Source organism: Anoplopoma fimbria, chromosome 16, assembly GCF_027596085.1.
Source record: "Anoplopoma fimbria isolate UVic2021 breed Golden Eagle Sablefish chromosome 16, Afim_UVic_2022, whole genome shotgun sequence".
Classification (NCBI taxonomy): Eukaryota; Metazoa; Chordata; class Actinopteri; order Perciformes; family Anoplopomatidae; genus Anoplopoma; species Anoplopoma fimbria.
In genome coordinates this window covers 6294695-6320170 of record NC_072464.1, presented here as the reverse complement: position 1 = coordinate 6320170, position 25476 = coordinate 6294695, and the positions used below count along the sequence as shown (strand labels likewise).

Below are 25476 nucleotides of genomic sequence, written 5' to 3'. Positions count from 1 at the left end.
ATCTACTAACAACTACTGTCATGTCAATGCAGTGGAGTATAAACATAATTTTCCTATTAAATGTAATAAAATAAATGTACACTTAAGCTACTTGTTGTAGATGATGTATCATAAAATATAACTTCCTTTCCAGCTGCATTTTCTGTATTTTCTAATGTTTTATAATTTTCTACGTTATTAACCTGTGGACCATAACCCACAAAATGAACGAAATCATGTTCAATACTGAGTTTGTAGAGTTAAAAATATTAGCAAATAGATACCACCATACTGGAACAATGCCAAACATCAAAAATCATGTGCAAGGTTTTACAGTTTACAGTCAAAAATGTCATTGTGCAGATATGTTTGTATCGATCAAAATGTACTGTGACCATGTAAATGCCTCAACCAATGTTCAGATTACTTAATTAGACAAACACCAGTATCTAGAGAGGAGATATGTCTTTGTTGGAGAAAACAGCAGGAACACTGTAGGAATTAGAAATGGCCTATCATGAAGCTTAGCAGCCTCATGATAGCTCCTGCTGTTAAAAGGCTGATTAATTCAACACTTTGATAATGACTGGCTGAGAAACATGGGAGAGAGAGCTGAGAGGCATTCATCAGAGCAGCGTGCCACGGGGGGATAATAGCAGTGCTGTCAAAAGAGGGGATTCAGAGGTAGAAAAAAATCAATTGGAACTCGGGCAGGGGGCAGAGGAAAGTGCTCATCTGCTAAAAATTTTCCACTCTTTGTGGGCCTGTGTGGAAGCAGTATGTGTGAAAGGAAAACAAGTAAGGCACTTTGGTGTATACTGTATCCGAGTTTGCTGTTTGCTAAAATAAATATTTTGTTTGGATGTGTATTTAATCTGAAACTAACATATATCATCTACACATAATAGGGGTGTTTCCAATTTGCCCTTTAAGATATTCGTACTTCAGACCATCATTTGAAATTGTTGTTTTTCCAATTTCATTTTACAGCTACAGATTGCTTTTGTACTTCGCAATATCACAATTTCATGAAATGTAAAACAGCACAATTTGGGAATTGATAAGTAGTAAAAATAGAAGTTAGTACCATTAATAACATCTGTATTAGGTAAATATGGTTTATGCAGTGTAGTTTTGTAATGTATCTGGTACCATTGGCTCTTGTCAGTCCCTATCATAATAGAGAGCTCTCTTCTTTCACTGACTGCCACTGTTTTCTCTTGCTATGTGTCAAAATATACCAGTGATTTTACTCAAGTGGTGCTGTTCGTGCAGAAATGTGAAGCGGCACATTGGTTAGTCTTGGAGGTCTTGGATGTCGACTTGGTGTTTCTAAGCTCTTGTGGTTTCACAGTGTTTTTTTTGGTACTATATTAAATCGACAATTTTTGCAAGAGAGCATAATGTTACATCATGCAAGTACACGTTTAACACTCAGATCTTGTGAAAATGTATGTTGTGGACCTCCTCCAGTACGATGGGCTGCACTGTGAACCCTTGTAGGGTTGTACGCCTACAATAACTTAATAATGCTGTCTAATGACCCATGATAGTCGTTTTATGCTGCTGTAGCCACTTGTGGGTTTTAATTTTCAGTTAATATCTTATTATCGTTAATAATAGTAATTAGTAGCATAGCGGGTGTGTACACAAACCTCCAACCAGGAGCAAATATTTTTATCTGTCATGCTCTTCATCTTTTCCTCATCATGAAACTCATCCATCATACAGTCCATCAGATTCATCAGGGACTTGACTAGATTGGTGTCAGAGGTCGGGGACAGCTCCTGAAAGCAAAAAAATAAAACACACACACATGAGAGCTCAAACAGAAGCGATTATACTCTGATTATACTACTGGACTCAGATGTCAATAAAAAGTATAATCGTTGACTAAGCTTGGCAATCCAGAAGCATTTCTGTATAAAACCGATAAGTAACACTGACTACTTGTATTTCAAAACCCCAGAAGTTTGCTTCTTAAACATGCATAAAGAAACACACATAAATAAAAGTAATACTTTATACAAAAATATTTGTTGTATATGTAGTTGCATAGATGTAGAGTGGAAAATTCCCCTTGGAGTAAAAAGCTAGAAAATAACAACATTTCCTGAGTTAGGCTCGGCACCTTGGTGGCCTTTCGAATGAGCTGTAGGCAGGCTGGCATCATGCGGTCAAAAAGGGCAGCGATGAGGTCTTTGTGCGCTGCATTGACTGTGGCGGGCATGGTATTGAGCCAGGACAGCAAAAGGGGCCGCCAGCCAAGCATATGAGGCTCCATGTAGATCATACCACAGCGAGACACCTGCCAAAAACATATATCACATCTGAAAACACACATCTCAACCAGTGGTAAAGGACAATCAATTTAAAAGAATATTATTCTTAATGCAGAATATATCTTGATGAGCAATATCAATGAGCAAAATTATCTGAACGGTAACCAGACTTACAACAGGATCATTATGAGCAAATCATTGGATGCAATACTGTAAACTAGGAGAATAATCTAAAGGTGTTGTGTTCCCAGTTTGACCAAACACCAGTGCATTTATAAAGTTACATCCAAAATAGTTACATCATATCCTTTATACTGGTAAATACTGAAAATGAATCTGTGCTGCATATGGGATACCATTTCTAATTAACACCCGATGATGACCATATTACAACCTTTTCCTACAGAGGATCATTTTAATGAGACCCCCTTGCCCAACTCAAGGAATAGCTTCAGGAGTGCAGGCAAAGTTAGAACAAAGAAGAAAGATGAGCAGAGATGGGTGAAGTCATAATGTATGAGCTGTAGCTAAGGGATATGATAGGAGAGGGGAAAGAAAGAAGAAGAGTAAGGTTTTAAGATAGTACATGGAGGGAGAAAAATAACTTCCTTAGACAAAGAGAGAACGAGATGAAAAATGAAGTTAAAAAAAAGGAAGGAGAGATCAAAAGTGCACAGAAGGGATCCTGCGTGTGTGTGTGTGTGTGTGTGTGTGTGTGTTTGTGTTTGTGTTGTGTGTGTGTGTGTGTGTGTGTGTGTGTGTGTGTGTGTGTGTGTGTGTGTGTGTGTGTAGGGGGGATGATGCCTCGGCATTCAGCATGATGAAAGAAACAGATGCCATGCTACAGAGAATCCAAAATAGAAGTCTGTTTATTAAAAAAAAAGTAGAGTCAGGGAGATGGAAAGGTATTCTCTCAAGGCATCTATGTATTGCAATCAAGAGCCTTTGTTACTGCCTCACAATGAAAGAACCATAACAACAGGCACAATTACAAAAAATATATATTTTGTATGTCCTGCCAAAGGTCTTGAGATGAATTGCAGTTAATTGTAAAAGGTATGGAGAAGTGTGTCATCCCTGTGATCTCTTTGTTAGTAAAGTTTGACAATTTACTGCATTTATTAAAGAGTCTATGTTCTCCTTTGAAACACCTGCAAAAATGTCTGCACAACTGGAGGGTAGTGTTATGTGTTAGTGTTATGCCCTCAAGGTGAATGAGTCATCGGTTAGTAAAAATAAAGTAGCTTTTGACACTAAATGTTTTGCACTTAGCACCCTGAAAGGGAGAGTTTGAATTTGTTTTAAGTGGGGCAGCAGTAACACATATTCTAATCACCTAAAAGAATGGCCCAACTAAAACAATCAATATCAGTTTAAGTGTAAACTATATTTTGAATATTCTCTCAGCCTAACCTTGCCGTCAGACAGCCCTTTCTGATGGGGAACTGAAATCTTTTCTATGTTTTCATGAAAAGCCACAAAAACCTGAATTATACCTTGCAGAAAACAGGAATTTCTGGTCTACTGCTACCTCGATCTGTACGTTCTTTTGTGTTATTGTGTGATTTCGGAGTTGGAAAGGGTTTGTTTGATTCACCAAAGTTACACAATAACATGAAATTAAACTAACTGATCAACTCCTGTGTTCTGCGAGGTTAAATCTATGTTTCTGTCTCGTGACTTTGAAGAGCGCATTGGTGGCTATAATGGCTTCAGTTCCCTGTAAAAAAAAAAGAGCTTTCTGATGGCAAGGTAAAGTGGTGGAAATATATTTTAAATATAACATACACTTTAACTGTTGGCTAAAATACATTTTGCTGCTGCACCCATCCACAGTACTTAGTTTCAGTGCCGGTAGTGCTGCCTGCTTCTCCAAACTGGGGGCGTGCCACCACCATCTACTGCAGGTAATAAACTGACTATGTATAAGTATTCAATACAACCTCACTTCAAAAGCTCCAAAATGTTCCTCTAATCAAAATAAAGGTGCTTCTCACCGTTGCTGGTGACGCCACCTCCAGGTCCATGGGCTCAAAGATGAGGCTCATCTGCGGTGACATCTGAATGATCTCACCGCTCATCAGACACAGCTTCTTGTTGTCGTCGAGTACTGTGTTCATATTCTCGATCCACACGGCATCCACCGGGCCGTCAAAGATAAGCCATTTTCTGTCAGGGCTCTGAGAGAGGGAAGAAATATGATTTCTTACACCTTGAGGGAACATTCTCATTTATAGCACAATTACATGTGCATAAATCAAAAGAAAGGTCATGCAACGATACGGTACTATTTACCAAACTGTTGATTTGTTGGTTTATCTTCCTTATTTATTGTAACTAATCAAAACATAGTACATAATCATACTCAAGTGAATGTAACTAAAGTTGAGCCACGGGGAATTATGTAATTCTTGATGTTGAGGTAGCTTGACAGAAGAAAGGAGGGATGTAAGCAGGCACAAACAGACAGCCACATACACAAACATCGTTAAACCCTTGGGAGGCGTTTTACTTCAAGGAAAAGACAAGCTGAATTTACCAGAAGGTTGGCCCCTGCAGTGCTGAAGTATATATTATTTCTTAAGTATCCATGGAGCTTTAAAGTTAAGAAGAAGAGTTTAAAAGTGCACAAAAAAGCATTGTGTTCTACCCCCTGGTTTATAAAGACAATGCCTTCAAATGCACACACAGTGTTAATTAACTACCCACTAACAGAAATCCCTTTGCAAACTTTCAAGGTCACGAACAAAATCCTGTGCATTATACTCTAAGCGAAGAATGTTTGCTCAATGAATGAAATTAACACCTACACACTGTCATAATGGAGGTTGACAACAAGCGTCAATTCTCCAGTTAAATGGTCTGGCAGGAGCTGTGCTTTAAATTGATTTGTTGTAATATAAACAAATGGAGGATGCCTGGGCTGGGGCCATCTGGTGCTTGTGAGGGAAGTGAGTATACTGTAATGTAATGATCTGACAGAGAGTGTTGGCACTGGAAAAAGAAAAAAAATTCTATGCAGAGAGTTTAATACACTACACTGCTGCTGACTCCAGATTAGCACACCAAAAAAATGTGTTTAATAAAATGCGATGCAAAAAAAAAAAAGAGTAAAACAAAGGCAGACTTTTGCCCAGAGAGGAAAATGGCTTTTTTGAAACTGAATTACAACGAGCCTTGTTCTCGTTTTCTATTTTCAGTGCATCAGTATGTACTGCCTCGGCTGTCATAACCACTTCTCACACTCCTTATTCATTGACAAAAAACAAAACAATTTGTAAAATGACAACTTTATATACCGAGCCAATTTTTTAAATGACAAGTTCATTTAGAGAAACAATTTGAGAACAGGGCGAACAAATGATTTTCCATTATGACATGCCTCCACTGCCATCCGTAAATCGTCTGCCCATGTGTGTCTAGTGTGCGTACATGAATGGAAAAGGGTTATTAAAGATCTAAATGTAACAAGACAGCAGTATGTTTCTTTTGTTTACCTCGTCACCGCAGCCTCTATTTCTACAAGCTTGAAATTAATTGGAATGTCATGCCTATTTTGTGAATGATCCTTCTTCTCATTGCACAGCTCCATATAACATGAAACATTTGAGTATGTTGCAACTGTGGCCACATCTGAATTGAATGAAGTGCAACATGCTTTTAATGTTTTAACCCATAGGAAGACATTATGGAGCAATAGCATCATTCTACATCTCTACTGTTGTCACATAAGCGCTGCTTTACGGTTCGGTAGCGTAAATGTCTATTTTGATATTCCCAGGTAAACTCACAGCAACTATGTACCTGCCCAGCATAAGTGAGACAGAGAATAACGCAATTACTTTTTGCTTTGACTGGTGAAAAAGTTTTTCAAATGCCTGTTTCCATAGAGACAGCATGCGTTTGAGAGTGTGTCATCTGTGCTGATATGTGTCAGTTCAAACACCATTACTTTGACATTCTTCGACTCATCATGGTTATTTTAGTGCAAGTTGTCAAGATTTGAACAGGACGTAGGACTTCAGCATTAATGAGGTAGCGATGAATAACTACTACCTCTGTACAACTAATCCAGTCACATAGTAAAAAGGAAACTGAGCATTCAGAGCTAAACTGTTATAAACAGAAACACACACAGAAATAATAACAAATTGAATAAAATGAAGTTGACACCTGTCACCTCTCCTCATATCCTCAAAATTCAAGTAGAATAGTTAAATAAAGGGTCAAATCCACCTACTTGAGTATGAAAGAATTGTCTTAACACACCTTTAAGGATATTGCTTGTTTTGATACATGACACAATGTTCACATAACATGGCAAGGTGTCAACAGATTTTAAGATGCTGCTTGGTTGGTACTCGCATAGGAGACTCTTCAATATAGTTGGACTCAGTCTAACCCTATAGACAATTTTGGAGTAGGACACTGGCTCTTATGTGTTGTTTAGTCTCAGTTTTCTTGATTCCTGAGTGACATTTTCCTTCCTTTAGAGCGGATTTAACAACTTCACCACATCCTCCCAACAGGATTTGGGTATAAAGAGAAGGTTTCGGTCAAGGTCAACATTCTAAGCTGTTATTTGTGAATATAAACAGTATTAAGCAAATGGAAAGTCGTGGGGAGCCATAGGGAGCTGTTACATCATCTGCTAAATAGTCTCTATATCAGGGTTTGTGCAGTGGGAAATATATATGAATATGTAAATTTGACCACATTGTACGATTACACTGGATTTCAAGTGCTCTGTATCCAAATGAGGAGCAGGTGCACAAGCTCCCCAGTGTGAACATGTTCATCTGTACCAGGGTGTTAAAGGGGCATGTCGCTGGATCAACACAATGCTTCACAAGTTTGACAATACTGTGTGTTTGTTTCCTTGCTTTAAAGGTGTCTAAACCTAGGTCTGTTTAAAACGACCACCTTACCTGGGAGGAAGCGAAGGCTCTGTAGCTGACAGCGAGGATGCCGTCAGACCACTCGTGAGAGATGGGGTCAAACTGGCCATACAGCTGTCCCATGGTGATGGATTTAGGATTGATAACTGTGATCTGCACCTCGTTCTCATCCATCAGACCCTGGTGTTACGTCCACATGCATACGAACACACAAGAGACAACAGAAATACAGATTATAGCGATGTAAAATCAAGAACAAAATGGATGCATGGACAAATAGAAATGAAATGCTAAAATACACATAATTTTTTACTGCACAGGTAAAGAAGTAGCAAAACAGAGCGTGATTTTGCCAAAATTATCTCCACCAAGACTCATAAATTGCTTGGAAGATTACTGTCTATATGACAGGTTTCTTCTAACTAAGGAAGAAAGCAAAAAGTGCAACAAACAGCTTTTCAGACAGAATGTCACTTTGAGTTAAAAACAATGAGAAAAGCAAGCTGCTGAAAAAAAAAAAAAAAAAAGACCAACAAAAAAGGAGAGGAAGGGGAGGTGGCGGGGGGGTTGGACATGATCAGTGGACGTGCAGCAACAAGGATGACGATGATAAATGTGGCATTCCCAGGCGTTCCATCAGCAGGCCTTCATCTGTCTCCTTGGTGGGATGCCTCTCAGCCCTCTCAGCCATGTAAATACAACAAGCCAGTTCTGCTCTTCACTGTGAGATCGATAACTGCTAAACAAAAACTACAGCTCTGACAAATTGGATGGATGTGTTTACTTGGGAAAAACATGTAGCTCAGATAAGCCTTGGATATTGGGTGTAACACATTTTTTACTTGTCATGAAAGTTTTTATGCTTTTTTTTTTACAGATTGAGCAAGTTCATGTCCCAAGGACTCGGGAAACCCCATCAAAATCCGTGATACAATGCAATTAAAGAATGCATGGTTAACCATCTGAAAATAAAGCAGTTTCTTCCAAAATGTCTGACAAATTGACCAGGTGAATACCTGACAGGAACATAATGAATAAGTTGGACCTCAAGGACATTTACGGGAAATGCAACCAAGAAAATAAAGTGGTTGAAGTAGCTATTGATCAAGACTCAGTGCCACGTAAGGAATCATGTAATACAAAAAGCTGACACACAACTTGTGCAACATTTCTCCACTTCTGTTACCATAATCTTAAATCACAAATCCTTCCTAGCATATCCATCTTTCTTTTTTAACTCTTATTATCAAAAGATGAAGAGCACAGTATCCACCTGAGATTTAAAAAAGGGTATCATACCTTTTCAAAGACATCATGAAGGGCTGCTGCCAGCACACGATAGGCGCTGGTTTTGCCTCCAAAGGGTTCACCCACCAGCATGAAACCATGCCTCACTATCATCATCTCAAAGATCTGCAGGATTTTCTCAGTGAAGAATTCGGTGACCTGCAGGTTCATCCTCTGGCAGTTTTCCTCGACGGCCTCCAGCAGGACGCGGTAGTCTCGTTGTGGAAGCTGTACGCCCGGGAAGAGGTCAGAGGTGATACCCTGGGATGGAAAGGCAAAGTAGTTGGGGAACAGTGAGGGAAGTTGAATGAGGGAACACGCATACTTAAAGCTACTACGAGGAACTTTCATTTTGGGTTAAATTTGATGGTCCCCGTGTTTCCGAGCACCAGAGCCCCTTTATAAAAACTCTAAATTTACTGAAGCAGAGTCTGACAGTCGGTCCCGCACATTTCTAGAGCTACAGTGCCTCCATTCACTCTAGTGGGCCTAGCAATACGGCCTGGATCTTCAGCGGCGTGGTGCTGCTGCTGGTCGTGGAGCTCACCGCCTCCAATCTGAGCTCCGACTGCAGATGAAGGTGGAAACGACTCCAAATCTGGGCCTGTCCGCAGTGAGCTGAAGGAGTTTCTGGTGAACCTTTGTGCCATAAATTGCTTTGCTTCATTTTGCAAGGGAATTGGACACGATGACATTAAGGCATTAAGCATAACCATATAGAAATAGCTAATATGCTCGCTGATGGTTTTGCTCTGTTATGTAGGTCATATATAGGCATCAGTATTAAATTGAGACTGTTTCATAACCAGTTAAAAGTTCCATGTAGTAACTTTAGACACAGTTTTAAACAACATGCAAAGGAAAAACACAAGCCTACACACTTGCACACACACACAGACACACACACACACACACACACACACACACACACACACACACAGACACACACACATTCACCTTGGGATACATAGGGTCAGGCAAGTTGATAGACCACACACACACACACACACACACACACACATATATATACTCCAGTGAACTGTTCTGACTCAAACAGACTTAAATTGTCCTTGTGCATCACGGCTCCAAATGAACTGACTGGAATTAACATGGGCTGACATCACTTGATGTGAATCGCTCCATTAATCAAGACAGGGAGAGCCCCATTCTATCGCACCTCAAATAGCTTCAGATCATGGGACAGAAACTTGGGCAGATTGACATCAATAATGGATCTCAGCAGCAGGGTGTCTTCATTCTCTTCTGGAAAAGTGAGCTACAGTGCAGGAAACCCGGAAGAAGGGGAGAAAAGGAGAAGAATGACATGTAATTAGAAGCAGTTGTTTTTCCACAGTAAAGTCTGAGCAACATGAGAATCACAACCAAGTGAAGAAGCTTTATCAGTTTGCAGGAGTAACCTGCACCTCTGTTTTCCAAAAGCAAAATTGAAATAGGCAGCAGGTTAAGTGTCCCTGCTAAGTCTATATAGAACCTGATGAAATAAATGATATGTATGCAGCATCAGGTCACCCCTGTGTATGAAAAATGCAGGTGCCTGTTGATAACTGTTTCTTTGAAAGCCAAACTGACAGCTCTTTTCTTCTCTCACACATCACTGCTCTTTGCGTTGTGTTCGGAAAATAAGGAGATTTGGGCCAATTCTAAAGATTATTCTCTGTGTCTGAAAGATTACTGCTGCGTCAAGTGGCATAAACAAAATTTCTATTGTGCATTCAATCCAAATAGTATCGCAGAACTACCAATGTGTAACCCAGCCCTAGTTAAATAAACCTTCTTCCTCTCCATAAAAACTCTAACTAAATCTGATTTTAAGATGAGGCAAGACATTACACAGAGCGATGTGCGTGTCTGCCTTTTAACTTGCTCGGCACTACTTTCATCAACACAGACTGAGCAAGGGTTTTAGAAATCATTGCACCCCAATTAGGCACTCTTTACATTTGTCTTTCAGTTAAATGACCAAAGATTGTTGTTGTTAATCAAAATGTGTTTCCTGAAAAGAAATAACGATTGAAAGCTCTCAAAGCACAATAAGAAATGAAAACAACCAATGACAATGGCACTGTGGATATGTGTAATGGACACCAAATTATATTGTATATTGCATATTGTAGTATTGGAAAATATTCAGATAAATGAACAAAAATTCCAACACATCTAAATTAATCTGTGTTAATATACCTTGAGGTTTCCAGCAGCAGTAAGCACAGACTTGACAGCCCTCATCCCGTAGTCGTAGTGATGCTGTGAGGACAGCTGCTCCGAACAGAGTCGATAAGTGGCCACAATCTTCACCGACAGGGGCCGCGCAGTCACAAAGCCGCACGAGTAGAGCACAATCTCTGCGATCATTGCATAGTCGGGTACCATCATAGCCACAGTCCTGAACAGAGCCTGGTGAAAAGACACACTTTGCTGAATAGAATTGTTTTTTTATCTGAGTGCGCATTTATACACAAGGAACAGTAACATAGAGGCCAAAACGTTAGTCCTGTTTCCTTTGTCAAGTTTATAAACAGTCTACAGTTTTCAGTTTTGCTGCAGAAATGTCCAACTATATCTACTGCAGTGACATTTCTGCTCGCATGAAAACGTTACAATTACTAAAAAGCAGCCTCACTAATCATTAAAGTTAAAGAAAACTCTCACAGGCCTACCTCATAGTTTACAATACAATATTTTAAAAATCAACCTTAACGGCCTTTATTTAGAACAATGTTTAGTCGAGACAGAATACAGATTTTTCCAACTGTAATTCAGACTCCTGAATCATATGCCTCAAACTCTAGAACTTACAGTTTGGACATTCAAAATAGAAGGAAAGGCTTAGAAACTGATACTGTACCTTGAGATTGTCTGGTAGCTCAGAGCGCCCAGCGTAGCCGGGATTCATAGTAATGAACACAGCGCAGGACGGGTTCAGTCTTAGCTCTGTCCCTTCAAACAGCAGCATCTCCACATGGGCAGTGATTCCTGGACACATGAGACACAGTTTGTATTTACTTGTCCTTTGTGTCTCATGACTCAGACAGTTGGACAGTTGAAGAGAAGAAAACCGTGTAAAAAGAAAAGGGTTTGCACTATTAAAGGCTGCGAATCGATCAGTGTGCTCCGGTGTACAGTCTCTACCCTGAGGAGCATATGCCTGGATGCCATGTACGCCATATGGGCCTGTGTACACCTCGGGGCACATAAAGACACAAATGCACACCTTAACACGTGGCCATAGGCTTAGATGCTTTAAAATGTGTCCTGCAAGTCTTCACAACCCATACGACATCCTCTATCCAGGATTCAGATAAGTAAAACCTCCAGCTAAAAACTACTGTGAGAAAAAAGTTTAGCAACAGAGACCTATTTGCATTTTTAAACTTTACTTTTTTGCTAAGAAAAAATCTGTATACCCCATTGGTTCTGGAATCTTATGACACAAGACATTCAAAGCCTTTAGGACACATAGGACACACTGCTGTTCTGTTCTGTTGGCCAGCCTACACAAATTGCCTCAGCTCCGTGTTGATTCTCTTTGTAGTCCAAAATCTGTTTTTTTTTCTACTGGTGAGAATACACCATACAGTATGTGTTTATGGTATACTGCCAGCTTAGGGATAAAAAGAGGGAACATGATATATATATATATATATATATATATATTTTTTTTTTTTTTTTATTATTTCTTTAAACAGCACAAACCTCTCTGTATGGTGAGAATCTGTTGGGCCACCACAGACAGCACCTCCAAGTCAATGCGGTTAAACTCATCAAAACAGGCCCAAGCTCCGCAGGACAGAAGGCCCTGGTCACACAGACACACACAGACACACACAAACAAACACACATACATTGGCACACACAGACACACACATACACACATCATCAAAACACACACAACTCATTAATACATATTTAAATAGTATGTATGAGCAAGTTTTGCCTGGGTATGTGAGATCTATTTCAGTATGGCAAGTGGGAGGCAATTCCAGCAGGGTGTAAGCAATTTCAGTGGAATCAAATAAAGGATATTTGCAATCATTTATTGTGGCTCTTGTGGTTTCCTGCATTCATACTGATCAGCTGCAGTAGTATTGCGGGGGGGTTACACAACCTAGGAATACTTTCAGACTAACTATTACAACTTCTTTCACTAGCGTAGTGTGTTCAGTTTATGATGAGAGAGAATCGCACTCACTTTGAAGAACTTGCCCAAAGCAATGTAGTCCAGTCCGTCAGAGCAGTTGAAGACCACACATTGCTTGGCCACAGCTTTGGCCAAGTCTTTGGTTGTCTCTGTTTTTCCCGTGCCAGCTGGACCTTCAGGGGCCCCTCCCAGGTAGAGGGCGAGGGCGCCAAACAAAGTGCTGAAGTTGGGGGAACAGACAGGCGAAAGCTAGCTCATGTCAGTGATTCATGCGATCAAGTGATTCCTCACAGCACTCTGTATAGATATTTATATTTTCACACGTCAAAATACACACGTCAAAATAGATCCGCTCCAGCCCGCTGACAAAACATTTAATAAAATAATAAAAGCTGTATTGTGGAAGGTGGCAGCTTTTGAATGCTAGGCTTTCAGGCACACTGAAAATGCATTTTTCTATATAGTGTAGGATTTGATATTATTCCCATAACCCCTCTTGATACATATTATCTTATGCCATTTGGACGACATTCTTTCAGTTTAATCTATTGATGCAATCAGTGCAACAATACATTCTTAATAATGTGTTTCAGTTGTGTTTTGATTGATTATTATTATTAGTATTATTGCTCTATAGAATTGTATAGACGCAATGACCAGTAAGCTGCCTTTCACAGTCAAAGCAGATAACATTACCCCCGCCTCATAGAGACAGTAGTCAGCCAAGCTCTGGCAGTCATTTTAAGAACTTGGCAAACTGCCTCAGTGGCTAGCTGGAGAGCATCGTGCACAAACAGACAGGTTTGATGAACATCAAATATTTCCAGGAAAACAGTAAGGAAGAACTCCCAGCAGCTCAGCAACAGTAGACTGTCTCTTTAAGATGAGACTAATAAGAGGATGGACAAGAGAAGGATTTTAGAATGGGGACGAGAAGAGCTCTTTTCTAACAACAGACTGACAAGTTAGTTGATGGTGTATAATAGTGTAGCAGTAAAAGTAGCTGCCTCCAACTTGGGGTTTGTAAAGTCATTAGACAGACACGACTTTAAGCTGCAAGCATCTCAAACACATAAGCTTTAGACAAAGACAGACAGTAAAACACTTTACCGGTAGCAGCGGTCAGTGAGTGGGGTAATGACCAGACGTGGAGTGTTGCCAAGGTATTCATAACCATAAGGCAAACCGGCATTTATCATCTTGGTCTGGAGTTTGTTCTCCTGCACAGGTTGGGAGTTCAGAGGTCCATCAACAAGTATGTATTATGAGTTGAAAAGAATCCCCAAGTTGCCCCTTTCACATACCACCCAGTAGTAGCGCAGTTGGCTTAGCCACTCAAAGTCATTCTCGTCACTTATTCCCTTCTGCACCAGCGTAGCGAGCACATCCCTGGCGTGGACGTCCAGCACGACAAGCGCTCCGAGGGTGACCCGGTTCTGTTTGGTTAGCTTGCCGCGTACAAGTGCCACAATGTCGTCAATCTGTTTGTTGTTCTGGTCCAGGTAGGAGTCTAAGGCCTGAGGGGAGAGAGGCATGATTAAATAGAAGGCAGAGCACGCTGGAGAGGACGTTATCGAGAACCCATCTATACACTGAGAGGTCACAAGTTTTGATCCATGCAACAACTACCAACCGATCACTGTCAAGATGTCCACAAGAAAAACAACTCAATTTTCCCGTTTTTATTGGGCTGGCTGGGCTTGATCTTGTGTCATGAAGGATATTAAAGAAAAATACAAAGGGGTTTTCCGGTCCAACCTCATATGTTCGAAATAAAATGTGGTGCTTATGAGATATAGGGGCTCTTCATTTGATGTGACAGATTTAATACACTTCAGTCTGTGTTTAACCACTGAACCGTTTTGAATTAGATGGTGGCTTGGAGCAGCCAGGTTAGTCATTACTGTAAGTGACACAGTCATTGAAAGGTAATCTGTTTGGCACACAATTTATCCAAGACTAAGCACTATAGTTGACCTCATCTTGAGAACTTTGTACATCTTTTTATTAGGCTGTTTCACATGCACTGTCTGACATGAAATACTTCACAGGGTATGTTACCATGGATACAGATTTGATACAGACATGGAACTTCAGAGAATATTGTGGATGATGTGTTCCAGGAAAACATGCTGGCTTGCTTGCTTTATAAAATAATTTTGAATGTGGGTTAAGACTATCTGTAAAGAAAACAGATGAATCGTGATTTTGATGACTTGAACCCAAAATGAACAGGCTATTTGAATTCCAGATGGTTACAGGCCTCTTTGAGGATTCTTGAAATATCTTCAAAACAGCAGCAAATCCTTTTCAAGGAAATTTCAAAGGGATGTATCTTTTAGAAAAATCAATGTTTGGTTCTGAGACTTACTGAAAGGGAGCATCAGTATGAAAGATCTCTGACACTACATATGTAAAACTGTAATTCAGAATACGTAAGCATTTAAAATAAGAAATACAATAAACTGCTGATCACCTTCTGTCCGGAAATAATGGCTTCATGAATATCCTTCGTCCAGTAGACCTGTGAGACGCAGAGCACGGTCTGGCCTGGCCAAGCACGCACCCAATTGATCCGTAACTCTTTGGGGTATGCCTCGATTGCCTCCCCAACTACCTACAATGGACCACAACGGAGACAGAGGTTTAACTACCTAGTACCTGTATCATGGAAGATATTAGAAATCATACTGGGAGAAGCCTTGGAAGTCGAGGCTCAATTGTGGAGTCAAAAATCTAGTCTGGTGTGTTGAAGACTTGATTGAATATCACAAGAAACAAAACATTTCTTTGTGTATAAAAAGTGAAGCTCAATCAATAGCAAAATAACAGTCCACACAACACCTTATGCAGGGAGGCCATCATGCCATTCTCGAGTTCCAGGAGCCACTTCTCCACCTGGCCCCTGGCTTTGGATGTGGATATGATATCCAGCAGCTGCACCACTTCGCCCTCACTGCTTTTCATGTGGGTGATGTCCAGCACATCAGTGAACACCACATTAGCGATGCCTTCAAAGCACTTCTTCAGATGGGGCTGCACTCTGGAGGAGAGTAAGGCAAAAATATTGAATCACTTTTAATAGTTATAGGTGACCCCTAGAGTGAGGGTGGTATAGTAGTCCACATTAATACAGAGTGTGCATGCTGTTTCTTTCCCCCAGATAAAGATGTTGAAATGTATTACATAAAAAAGTAATGATGCACCCAATTTAGAAGCCAGTCCCCCTCTAGTGACATAATAGAAAAACAATTGAAAAATTGCCATCATGAAGCATGAAGAGAAGAACTGTGTCTTAAAGCAACTACTTATTTTCACTGTTCCTGATCCTGGTCTTGTGTTTTTCCAAATCAGTTTCCTTGTTATAGGACAATTGCCCTGGAGCATGGCTGCATTTCCCCATGAACACCAGCTGCTGTCTTTTATGCAATAAAGGTCAAACTTAGCTTGGTTTTGTGAGATAACTACAGTACTGGCTTATTTGTGTTCAGATGTTGATGATTGCTTTTGTTGTAGTCCATCACTTATAGCACTAGGCAGTAGTTTATGACCCAATAGACGCAAGAAAAAAAGTTACCAAGTGTACCTTTAGTCAAACTACTATTTCTGAGGTCACAAATTAAGTTTAACAGTTATTCTAGTGTTGCTCTTTGAAAGGTCAATGAACCAATTAGGGTTGCTAACTGACAGTTTTTATATTATGAATGTGACTTTTTGTAACATTTAAGGATTGAAATTCCTAGAATATGTGTCAGAGTATAATTGGGAAATTGTGATCCAATCCAGCTGCATCCCTAAAAAAAAAAACAGAAGATGACACTCATTCATCAATATTTTCATTCACATTCACACCATGTCCTGTGACTTTTGCTGTTGCGAAAACGGTTGTTGCCCTTGGTCACTGCAACTTAATTGCAATGTTTGCTGAAGTCCTACTTATTATTACTCACTTTTCTTGAATGTCACACAGTAAACAAAGACTTTCCTCTTTTCTATACTGCTGTATATCTCTCTACTGCTGTATATCTCTATGTTTCTTTTCTTGTTCTCGCTGTGCACAAAAACATTCAAGGCAAATAGAAACAAGTGTTACAATTTCAAAGCACTAAAACTTTGGCATTTGGGTACCTCGCATTCTCTACATCCCCGAAAATCAAAGCGAGCCCTTTTGTCAGTCTAACACTGCATTCAGGGACCGATTGTGGAAATTCTCGGAAAATCTATCTAGAGCCTTCCTAACATTACACTGCCCTCTCTTCCCTTCTTTACATAAGAGGTCATGACTGTTCGCATCCCTACTGATGTGATGACAATTCCCAGAAGCCAAAGAGAGAATAAAGGGATGGTGGAGTGAAAAAGAAAAGAGAATATCTTCTGTCTTGAATCACATTCATTATTAACCAAACGCCCTGGGTGAAATGAGACATGGGTAGGTTATCAGTTAGGACTGTGGGGGCTGAGTATGCATGGTAGTTAGAGGAATGTTTTGTAACTTAAAGGCAACAACTCTTTTACAGTGTTATCTATTTTTCATGTTAAATCTTAGTCTTCTTTTATGGAAAATAGTCTGTTTTCAGCTACATTCGTTTGGGTACAGAAACTGGTTTGGCTTAAGTTTATTTATCATTGTCTGTACACTAGTTTTGACTCGGTAGGCTACTGATTGGCAGTCATGTCAGGCAGGGTGCTGCTCATTATGACCACTACTGTAGGGGTATTTCCTACTTTACACAACCACTCTCATAATATAATAATAAATATCATTCACCTACATTGTTTCAGCTTATTACCTTGTGGGGTCTTTGGTCTCAGAGAGGATTTCCAGCAGCTCCTCATTAGACAGGAAGAAGAACCGTGGGAAATAGAGACGCTTCTTCTCCAGGTAGTTATTAAGACCTTTGAGGATCATCTCCAGGAGATCATTGGACGTTTTCAGCCTCTCAAGCATCTTGTCGATGGCTATCACCGCCAACACGTGCTTGTCCTAACACAGGCACGAGAGAATAGTTTAGTTTTAAAGCAAATATTCACTTTGGTTAAGTATGTTCAATTTGCCACTAACATGGGCCTTTTTCATTTCATCACAACTGGTAGTCAGGTTGAACATATTTTCAAAACACATAAATGGACATGTTTTAACACTTTCAGGTCCAGTCAGACTAATTTCAAGTTCATCATTTCAAGCTTTTGGTGGTAAATTACGCAGCCATTACCCATTGTTTTATATGAGTTTCGCATAGGTGCTAATTAGGATTAATTGAGCACCCAGGTTCACTACGCAAGAAAGCAACAATTGTATCACATTCGCTGCCTGGAAATGTATTGTACATCCCCCACTAATGCACCTTGACTACTATTCCCACTGCAAAGCGGCCAATATGTGATGCACAAAAGCACTGGCGATATACTGTACGGAGGAAACATACGAGAGAAAAGTGGTTTGTTGTGTTCATTATTTTTTCAGCAGTGCAGTGTTGTTGCTGCTGCCTTGAAGGTAACACTAAAACACTCTTCCTTTAGCAAAACATCCACTCCATGTTCCACATATAGGCCCACTTGTCACACAGTGCCCTGAAAAAAAATCTATGACAGGACAGCAAAGGAGATTTCACCTGAGGCCTGTCTCGCACCTATGAAATATTTCAGCTCTGACATCATCTCATGTGTACACTAACTCAATATATTCTGGCATTGTCACCCCCAGGAATTGCCTAGATGACAAAAAAAAAGTCCATATAATCTTCAAGGTTGACCAGTGAATGCCTGGACCTGCTCACAGGAAAACGTTGGCGGATTCTAAAATTAAAGTGTGTGTTATCCTCTGAATGGAATAAAATAAAATGCCGGAAGAAGCAAAATGCAGAACTATAGTGTGGAGCCAAAGTGAAAAACATGGAGGAACATAAGATGCCATATCTGCTTTTTTCTTATCCTTAACAGAAGACTATCTTTATTTCTTTGCTCTACAGTGTTTTAATCACCATTAAACAACTCTAACACCACGCTTCTGAACAACATGGTTTCTAGCTTTCGCAAATGGAAACAATATAAGGGAAACAGCTGCTACAGTCGATGTAGCTAGCCTACAAAAAAGATGGTGTACTTTCATCTGTGTTTTGATGTGTTCAATTTGCCTTGAGCTCATTTTTGCAGGATGTGAGTTTTCACATTTCCTAGCAAGATGCAGACGCAACCATCTACGAATCAATAATATGTCTTAGCGAATGTATGTGTAGCTGAAAATTTTTAAAAAAAGACCAATGGTGTTGCTATTAAATAAAATGATGTTAATAAGATAAAAAAAATATGTACAGAGCAGTTCTATCTAGTATGGGATACAAATTATTTTTTGATCTCTCATGATTTGCTATTGATTTCTTATGAAGACTTAAGTGGAAGCAGCGGCTATTGACTCGTGCCAAAGTGACTTTTTCCCCTCTGGGCTCACCATATGATATAAGTAATAAACAAATGGTAGGAATGATGGATCGCAACCATTTCGTTTTAGGCAATAGTCCGTAGAAAAGACTTAAGCTACAGTGACTGAAACTCACCTCAAAGGCTAAATCAAATGATCAAGCTTTGACTGCGTTTCAGTGGGACGTACAATTAAACTGGCTAAGGGTGTCTGATTGACGAACAGTGATTCTAGCTTTTCATAGATTTCATGAGGACAAAGTAATAACCGGGCTATTTTTATATTGAGCCTGCCAGCGGGAAGCCGTTAGCGAGCACATTTAAGGGATAACAATGCTCTAATGCATGTATTATGCGTGATAATGTGTTTTTTATGCACCAAACAGATGGCTTCAATTGGGGACAGCAACTGTCCCCAGCTGATATGGCAGGTCTGCAATCTGTGTGGTGAAAAAAGAACATTATCTAAAGAGAGTATTTTTCTTTGTTCGGATCTGACACACTCCACACATCCAGGACAAATAATGTCCTGTTCAAGTCTCATCCTGCAGAGCTTATATCTGCATGAGCATGAGTGTAATATTAAGTGAGCTACTCTCTTGCTGACTACTGTGGTGTATTTGATGAATACATCAGTCTATTAGTTAACAATATTTCGCCATGAGCTCAGACGGTCAGCTGGTTCTCAGATCCTCAGCTCATTAGAGGGGGGCAAAGGTTTGTAGTGCTGCAACGTTGAAAGACAGCAGGTTCACAGAAATAAGTCTTTTAAATTGATTTCGGCTCTGGTTTTTTTCTCTGCAAGTGTGTATGCAGTAGTAGACAAATGACACATTAAATCAGACAGCAGATAAAAAAAGATGTGGAGGCTGTGAGGCGCTGGATGATCAGTGGATCTTGAGCAGCTCCCAGTGGTTGATCTGATGACAACAGTTGGATCCAAAACCCTGAAGTGATTTGTGAGGAGGAGAGCTGCTCTGTAGCTTTCACTTTTTTTCTCACACTGTTCTGTGGTAGTATGGAGTTGAGATGATTCCAATTTCATGCACTGCTGATCAATGCCATGTACGAGATGAAGGGATGTGTTCTTTATCAAGATTTTGATGCAGTATACGCCTACGAGGACGGATGTTTTTACTATATATAACTGGCCCGCACATTATGGGGGTGTACAATCATTCGCTTGAAACATATCAAGAAACTGGTGATTGAAGAAGAAGAGCATAATGTAAATCATAGCTATTTATTTATAAATCTTAACCTGCAGTATTCAATACGTCTTATTATTAGTCGGAAATATTTAAAAGGTAGATGCAAAAAGTATTATTATATTATAAATAGCTGAACAGTGTTCAAATAAATAGCTGAACAGTGTTCAAATGTCCTGGGGAGCAACTAGATTTGGGATGCCCACTATCATCAGTTGGGATCATCTCACCGTACCTTTTCCACAATTTTATGAAGATAATGTTCTACTGTCATCACTGATGGCACTATAGCTTCAAGTTATTCATGTCCACATTGGAAGCCATTCAGTGTATTGATCATAGAAAATGAATAAATCTAATTGCTGACACATGGCATAATGAGTAGACACTTGGCCACCCTGGTTTACATTTCCAACAAACGCAATATATCTTCTAGAAATAAAACTATTTTTTTTATTTTGTGCTATCCCATCATTTCAAGAGATTGACTTTCTTGTCCTGAGAGACTATATGTCTTTTATCACTTGACTCAATGCAACAAAGACATAGAAACAAACTCAAATCAAATAAAAGTCTAATTTTTATACCTTTTATATGAATGAATGGCTGGAAGTGGCTTTTTATGAATCTCTTACTGCTTTGTCCAAATGACCACTGGGGATAGTATGGGAAAATAGCAACCTACTGAGGATGGGAAAAAATTATAATATTGTGATTTCACTCCAAGCGCTCCTGTGTTCACTGATAAGTCTGATGGCTAAGACAATGTTATGAGCCGCACCACTATACCTATACCTTGAGTCCAAATCGTCATGATGTATAATTATGATCAACAAACATGTATTTTTTATGTTAATATGTCGTGAAACATATTGTCATCACATCTCTCACAAAATCTCACACATTTGCCAAATAGCCAAATGTGATAGACATACTCAAGGATATTGATATGTTTTCCTTTTTTCTCGCTCCTTCACTTCACTTCTGTCACCCTGTAGCTAACTGTTTTAGATTTGCATTAAAGGTCCTGGATACTAAAATAAAAGCAAAATTAGTAGAATTCCTCTAAAACCAGTAGGGGATGCTAACAGGACAAGGACCTCTTGCACACTGCTTTTACCTGTATTACTGATCAGTGTTCTAAAATAGTAAGCAATAGTTATGTCATTTGGAAAAATGCACTCCATAATTACCTCACTAAGGAAGAAAGTGCCAGTATAAAATAGCATATTTACTTTCTTATTAAATCACACATCTGGTAACAATGGAAAATCATTTCCTTAGTCTAAGCCCATTAAGGCATCTAAGCAGCTGTGTTGACTCACACCAATTACCATTAACACATCAGTCTTACGAAAAAGCCACCTTTTTGCAAGGCTGAATCATACACAAGCACAACAATATCAACTAAACTATAAGTACTATAAATGTGTTTTTACTGTTTGTCCACCAAACACTTAACAAAAGGATCCATTATTGACAGAGGACCTCAGTACTGGTATTTTAAATGTTGTCTGTTATTCCCATCTTAAATTACTTTGATTAAATAAAATAAGTAAGATGCAATCCACCATTAATTATAGAGTATATTATAGCCCCTTTTTTATCAGTAGTTTTAATTGTATCTTATCTAACATAATGTACAAGAATGATTTCCCAGTTAACTTCACTGACCTTAAAGGGACAAAAATCAACAATACATATTGTTATTAATCTGTATTGCTATTCATCAATCTAGATTGTTTTGGTGTGAGTTGCTTAGTTTTGAAGATATCGGCCGTAGAGATGTCTGCCTTTTCTCCAATATAATGCGGCTGAATGGCACTCGTCTTGTTTCATGTAGGAACTACGGTTAAAAGAAAAGAGTTCCTACATGAAACTGCTCACAACAAAGTCTGTGGATTATCTGGAGTAACCGGGTCACGAGTTCTGGAGGGAGAAATTGCGGCTCAGTATTTTAAAATGTATTTTTGGCGCTTTGACAACCACAAGCCGAGAACCATATAGTCCCATTATATAAAACTGGGCAACTTACACCAGAGCACTCTATAATGATGAATAACGCCACAGGTAACAAGAAAAATCCTTTGTCCTTTGACCAAATTTTTGAAAAATTGAAGAAAAGATAAAAAATAAACTATTTCCTGCAGCATGATAAGTGCAAATGCATGTGTAAAACACGCTCCATAACCCTCACAGTGTACTGGACACTACGCGTGCACATCTGCCTGTGTGTTGGCTCCCAGTCCCTTGGTGACCTAATTTTCTTTGTGGCTCAGTACGGCCCTGCCCCCTCCAGACAAAATCCATAATTCCTATTTGATGGTGCAGTCAGGCTGGGCTTTCTAGAGGACACTGTCTGAAATTGATGTGTCTCATTTCAGGTCTACTGAGGACGCCAATTACCCTTTGGAAACTCTTTGAGGATGCTGGTGCAACACTCACTTTCTTCCCTCGCTCTGTTGTTTCTGTCGGGCTCTCTATCCCTTTTTTTCTGATTCCCTCTCTCTCTCTGCATTTGCCTGCCTCTCGCAGTCTAAACACTCATTTCTGCTTCTACTGTATACTTCTGAGCCTCTTGTTTTTCTCTGTATTTCATTCTCAGCCTCTGCTGTCACTCTCACTGTTGTGCATGCGTGAGTGTTTACGTTACTTTCGCCACACCTCGTCAATGCTGTCATACAAGTCGGAGCTCTGTGTTGATTTCGGTCTAATTAATTGAACAGTAAACTTTCTGATCAGGCTTGCAGCATGTCATTATTTCCAACTATTGGTTCTTCTTTATTCTCATCACTGAAATGTGTTGTGCAGTAACAGAGGATCATTATCTCTCCAGTTGTGTAGAAATAATTCAAAAACAGCAACCACTCTGTAGGAAATGGCTCCGTACGGTCAATACCACAATTGGAGGGTTGAATGTGTTCCTGTTCGATCAAGATTTAATTGGCTGGCGCTGTGCTTTTCTATATAATTTTTTGGGGGAAGAAATGTCACTGTGTGCTGCTCATACTTTCCATTCTGTTACTGTTGGAACGATTTATTTTTAGCTGTTGATGTTTATGTTCAAAAGATCGACCATGTCTTAAATATTTACATTTAGAACTTACAGTCAGTTTATTTAACAGGGTATTTATTTTCTAAATGGGGGACAAGCCTTCTCTGTAATTGTAGGGACATGTCGATACAATTACAACAGGCATAGGATTGCACACCTTATAGCATTGATGCATCGCCCTCATCAACAATCCTATATAGAACTTTTTTTCGGACTACAAACTTCTAGTCAAATACCAATTTTCATGTTAAAGGGCAGTTATATTGTATCCATGTATTGGCTGATTTTTTTGGAGCCAAGTGATTTTACTACCTGTTGCATTAAGCAAGGTCAGCCAATAGGAGAGGGCCAGTTCAGTACTCTTCTTTCAACAGCAGATGTTTGGCTACACAGAATTTAGAGGTTGAGTTTTGTTCCACTAATAGTTAATTTGATGGGTTACTGTAAAATGCCAATTTGGCAACCTTTTCAAAATGATCCGTGGACTGATAATTTAATATCCTGTAGTTCCCCTTATAGTTATGGTTGTGGTCTAGTGGTCAGTAATTAAATGCAATGCTCTAATCTTGGCATTATCTGCCCTGGAAGATCCCCATTTGGATTTTGCATTTTGCTTAGTGAACCAACCTAAGGATCACGCCCCTCCACAAAGAGTCCCTTGTATTAAAGATGGTCTTCCTAATCATTACTGCACCCCGCTGCAATAACACGATCTTTTCAAAACCAAATCAAACAACTTACCAGTGACACTTGTTTCATTGTGTCCCTCCAGGTTTTGTCAACAGTTGTGAAACGGCGTCCCTCCTCAGGCATCTGAGTCAAGATGTCCGGGGAGCTGAATATGGGCTCCAGGTAGAGCCAAGTGGACTGCACCTTCAACCATTCATCAAGAATCTCTTGGAGGAGCAGCAATTTGCCCTCCCATTCCCTACAGGAGAAGATGAGTACATGTAAGTCGGAATAAACAACTACAATAATATCACTTAACTGGGAATAGGGAATCATTCTCCACTTTGGAAGGACAAGAAGCCCAGAATGGAACTGTAATGACAACACAGAGTTAAAGGATGTTTGAGAATCCTGGATGTTTCTTTGTTTTATCTTGCATTCAATGCCAGATATCCTCTAATCTGTGGTTAGTTCACTGAGTCACAAATTCACACAGGATTGCATGGCTTTTGCAGTCGCTAAACCTGCACAAATAAGACAAAAAGAACCCTGCAAAGGGTGAAATGCATTCCAAACTTTGCTGCAAAGCAAATAGCTACTCACGACTCTTGAGTTATTTTCACATATTTAAATGAATATGGTAATAACCATAAAACCAAAATTGTCCCCTTTATATGCAAAACAGTCCAATTTACAAAGATCAGCGCTAATAGCCACATGCAGTTACAGTGAAATTATTTTCATCTTCAGAGAGTTGGTGGTAACTGAATCGCATTCATGAGTGTTTCCGTTGATGTTGGCAGCAGTGATAGTAGCTAATTTTTGAAAATACATGAGAAAAAAAATAATAATGAAAATTAGGGTAATTGTATAAACAAATAATCAAATAATTTCCTCCCTCTCCCTGCACAAAAAAAAGGCTAATTGCATTCAGCTGCAAAACTTTGACGAGTTTGCACCGTAATATCATTAGTGTAATATCTTTTGTGAATCAGACCTTGAGACGAGGCAGATAGCGGTTGCAAATAATACCAAATTCATGATGCTATCAGCACCCGCAATCTATTTTCTTGGTGAATTTCACCTCAGTATTAAATGGAGCAGGGATTGTCTCTTGGAGTAACTCGTGCAATCTACTGACAAACTGATTTTTTTTTCCCTCACTGTGGTATCATCCTCTCCCATCCATAAAAGCTACATAATGGCATTATAAAGGTCTCATGTGATTTTACATAAAAGTAACTAACCAGTAGCAGCTTTAGCTTCCTGCCAAATATTGCACAATACATTTCAAAAAGGCTGCAGGGAATCCTGTGTCAAACTGTGCCCAGAAGCAACATGATATTGCAATAATCTCACAAATTACAGATGATGGGAAAAGAACATTGTGTGCTGAACTCAGAGGTGGATAAAAACTTCAATGAATCCCACAGTATGCTCAATTGAAGTTGTTGTTTTTCAAGTTTCACAAAGAATATCTTAAAAACAATCCTGAGACAGACAAACCATTCAGGTTTTTAGG

At 39.5% G+C, this 25476-nt stretch overlaps 1 protein-coding gene across 1 annotated transcript in view; it reads right to left on the bottom strand.

Annotated features, from left to right (window-relative positions):
- Window positions 1-25476, bottom strand: part of dnah7 (dynein, axonemal, heavy chain 7) — a 68762-nt gene that overhangs the window by 33747 nt on the left and 9539 nt on the right. The window contains exons 19-34 of the mRNA XM_054614679.1: window positions 24027-24213; window positions 17396-17589; window positions 15450-15648; window positions 15082-15222; window positions 13910-14122; window positions 13716-13825; window positions 12657-12825; window positions 12161-12263; window positions 11313-11440; window positions 10649-10861; window positions 9624-9722; window positions 8459-8707; window positions 7190-7339; window positions 4259-4441; window positions 2111-2287; window positions 1635-1766 (exon numbers count right to left, since the gene is read on the bottom strand). Coding sequence (XP_054470654.1) covers window positions 1635-1766; window positions 2111-2287; window positions 4259-4441; window positions 7190-7339; window positions 8459-8707; window positions 9624-9722; window positions 10649-10861; window positions 11313-11440; window positions 12161-12263; window positions 12657-12825; window positions 13716-13825; window positions 13910-14122; window positions 15082-15222; window positions 15450-15648; window positions 17396-17589; window positions 24027-24213 — 2647 coding nt within the window. The remainder of the gene's footprint in view (window positions 1-1634; window positions 1767-2110; window positions 2288-4258; window positions 4442-7189; window positions 7340-8458; window positions 8708-9623; window positions 9723-10648; window positions 10862-11312; window positions 11441-12160; window positions 12264-12656; window positions 12826-13715; window positions 13826-13909; window positions 14123-15081; window positions 15223-15449; window positions 15649-17395; window positions 17590-24026; window positions 24214-25476) is intronic.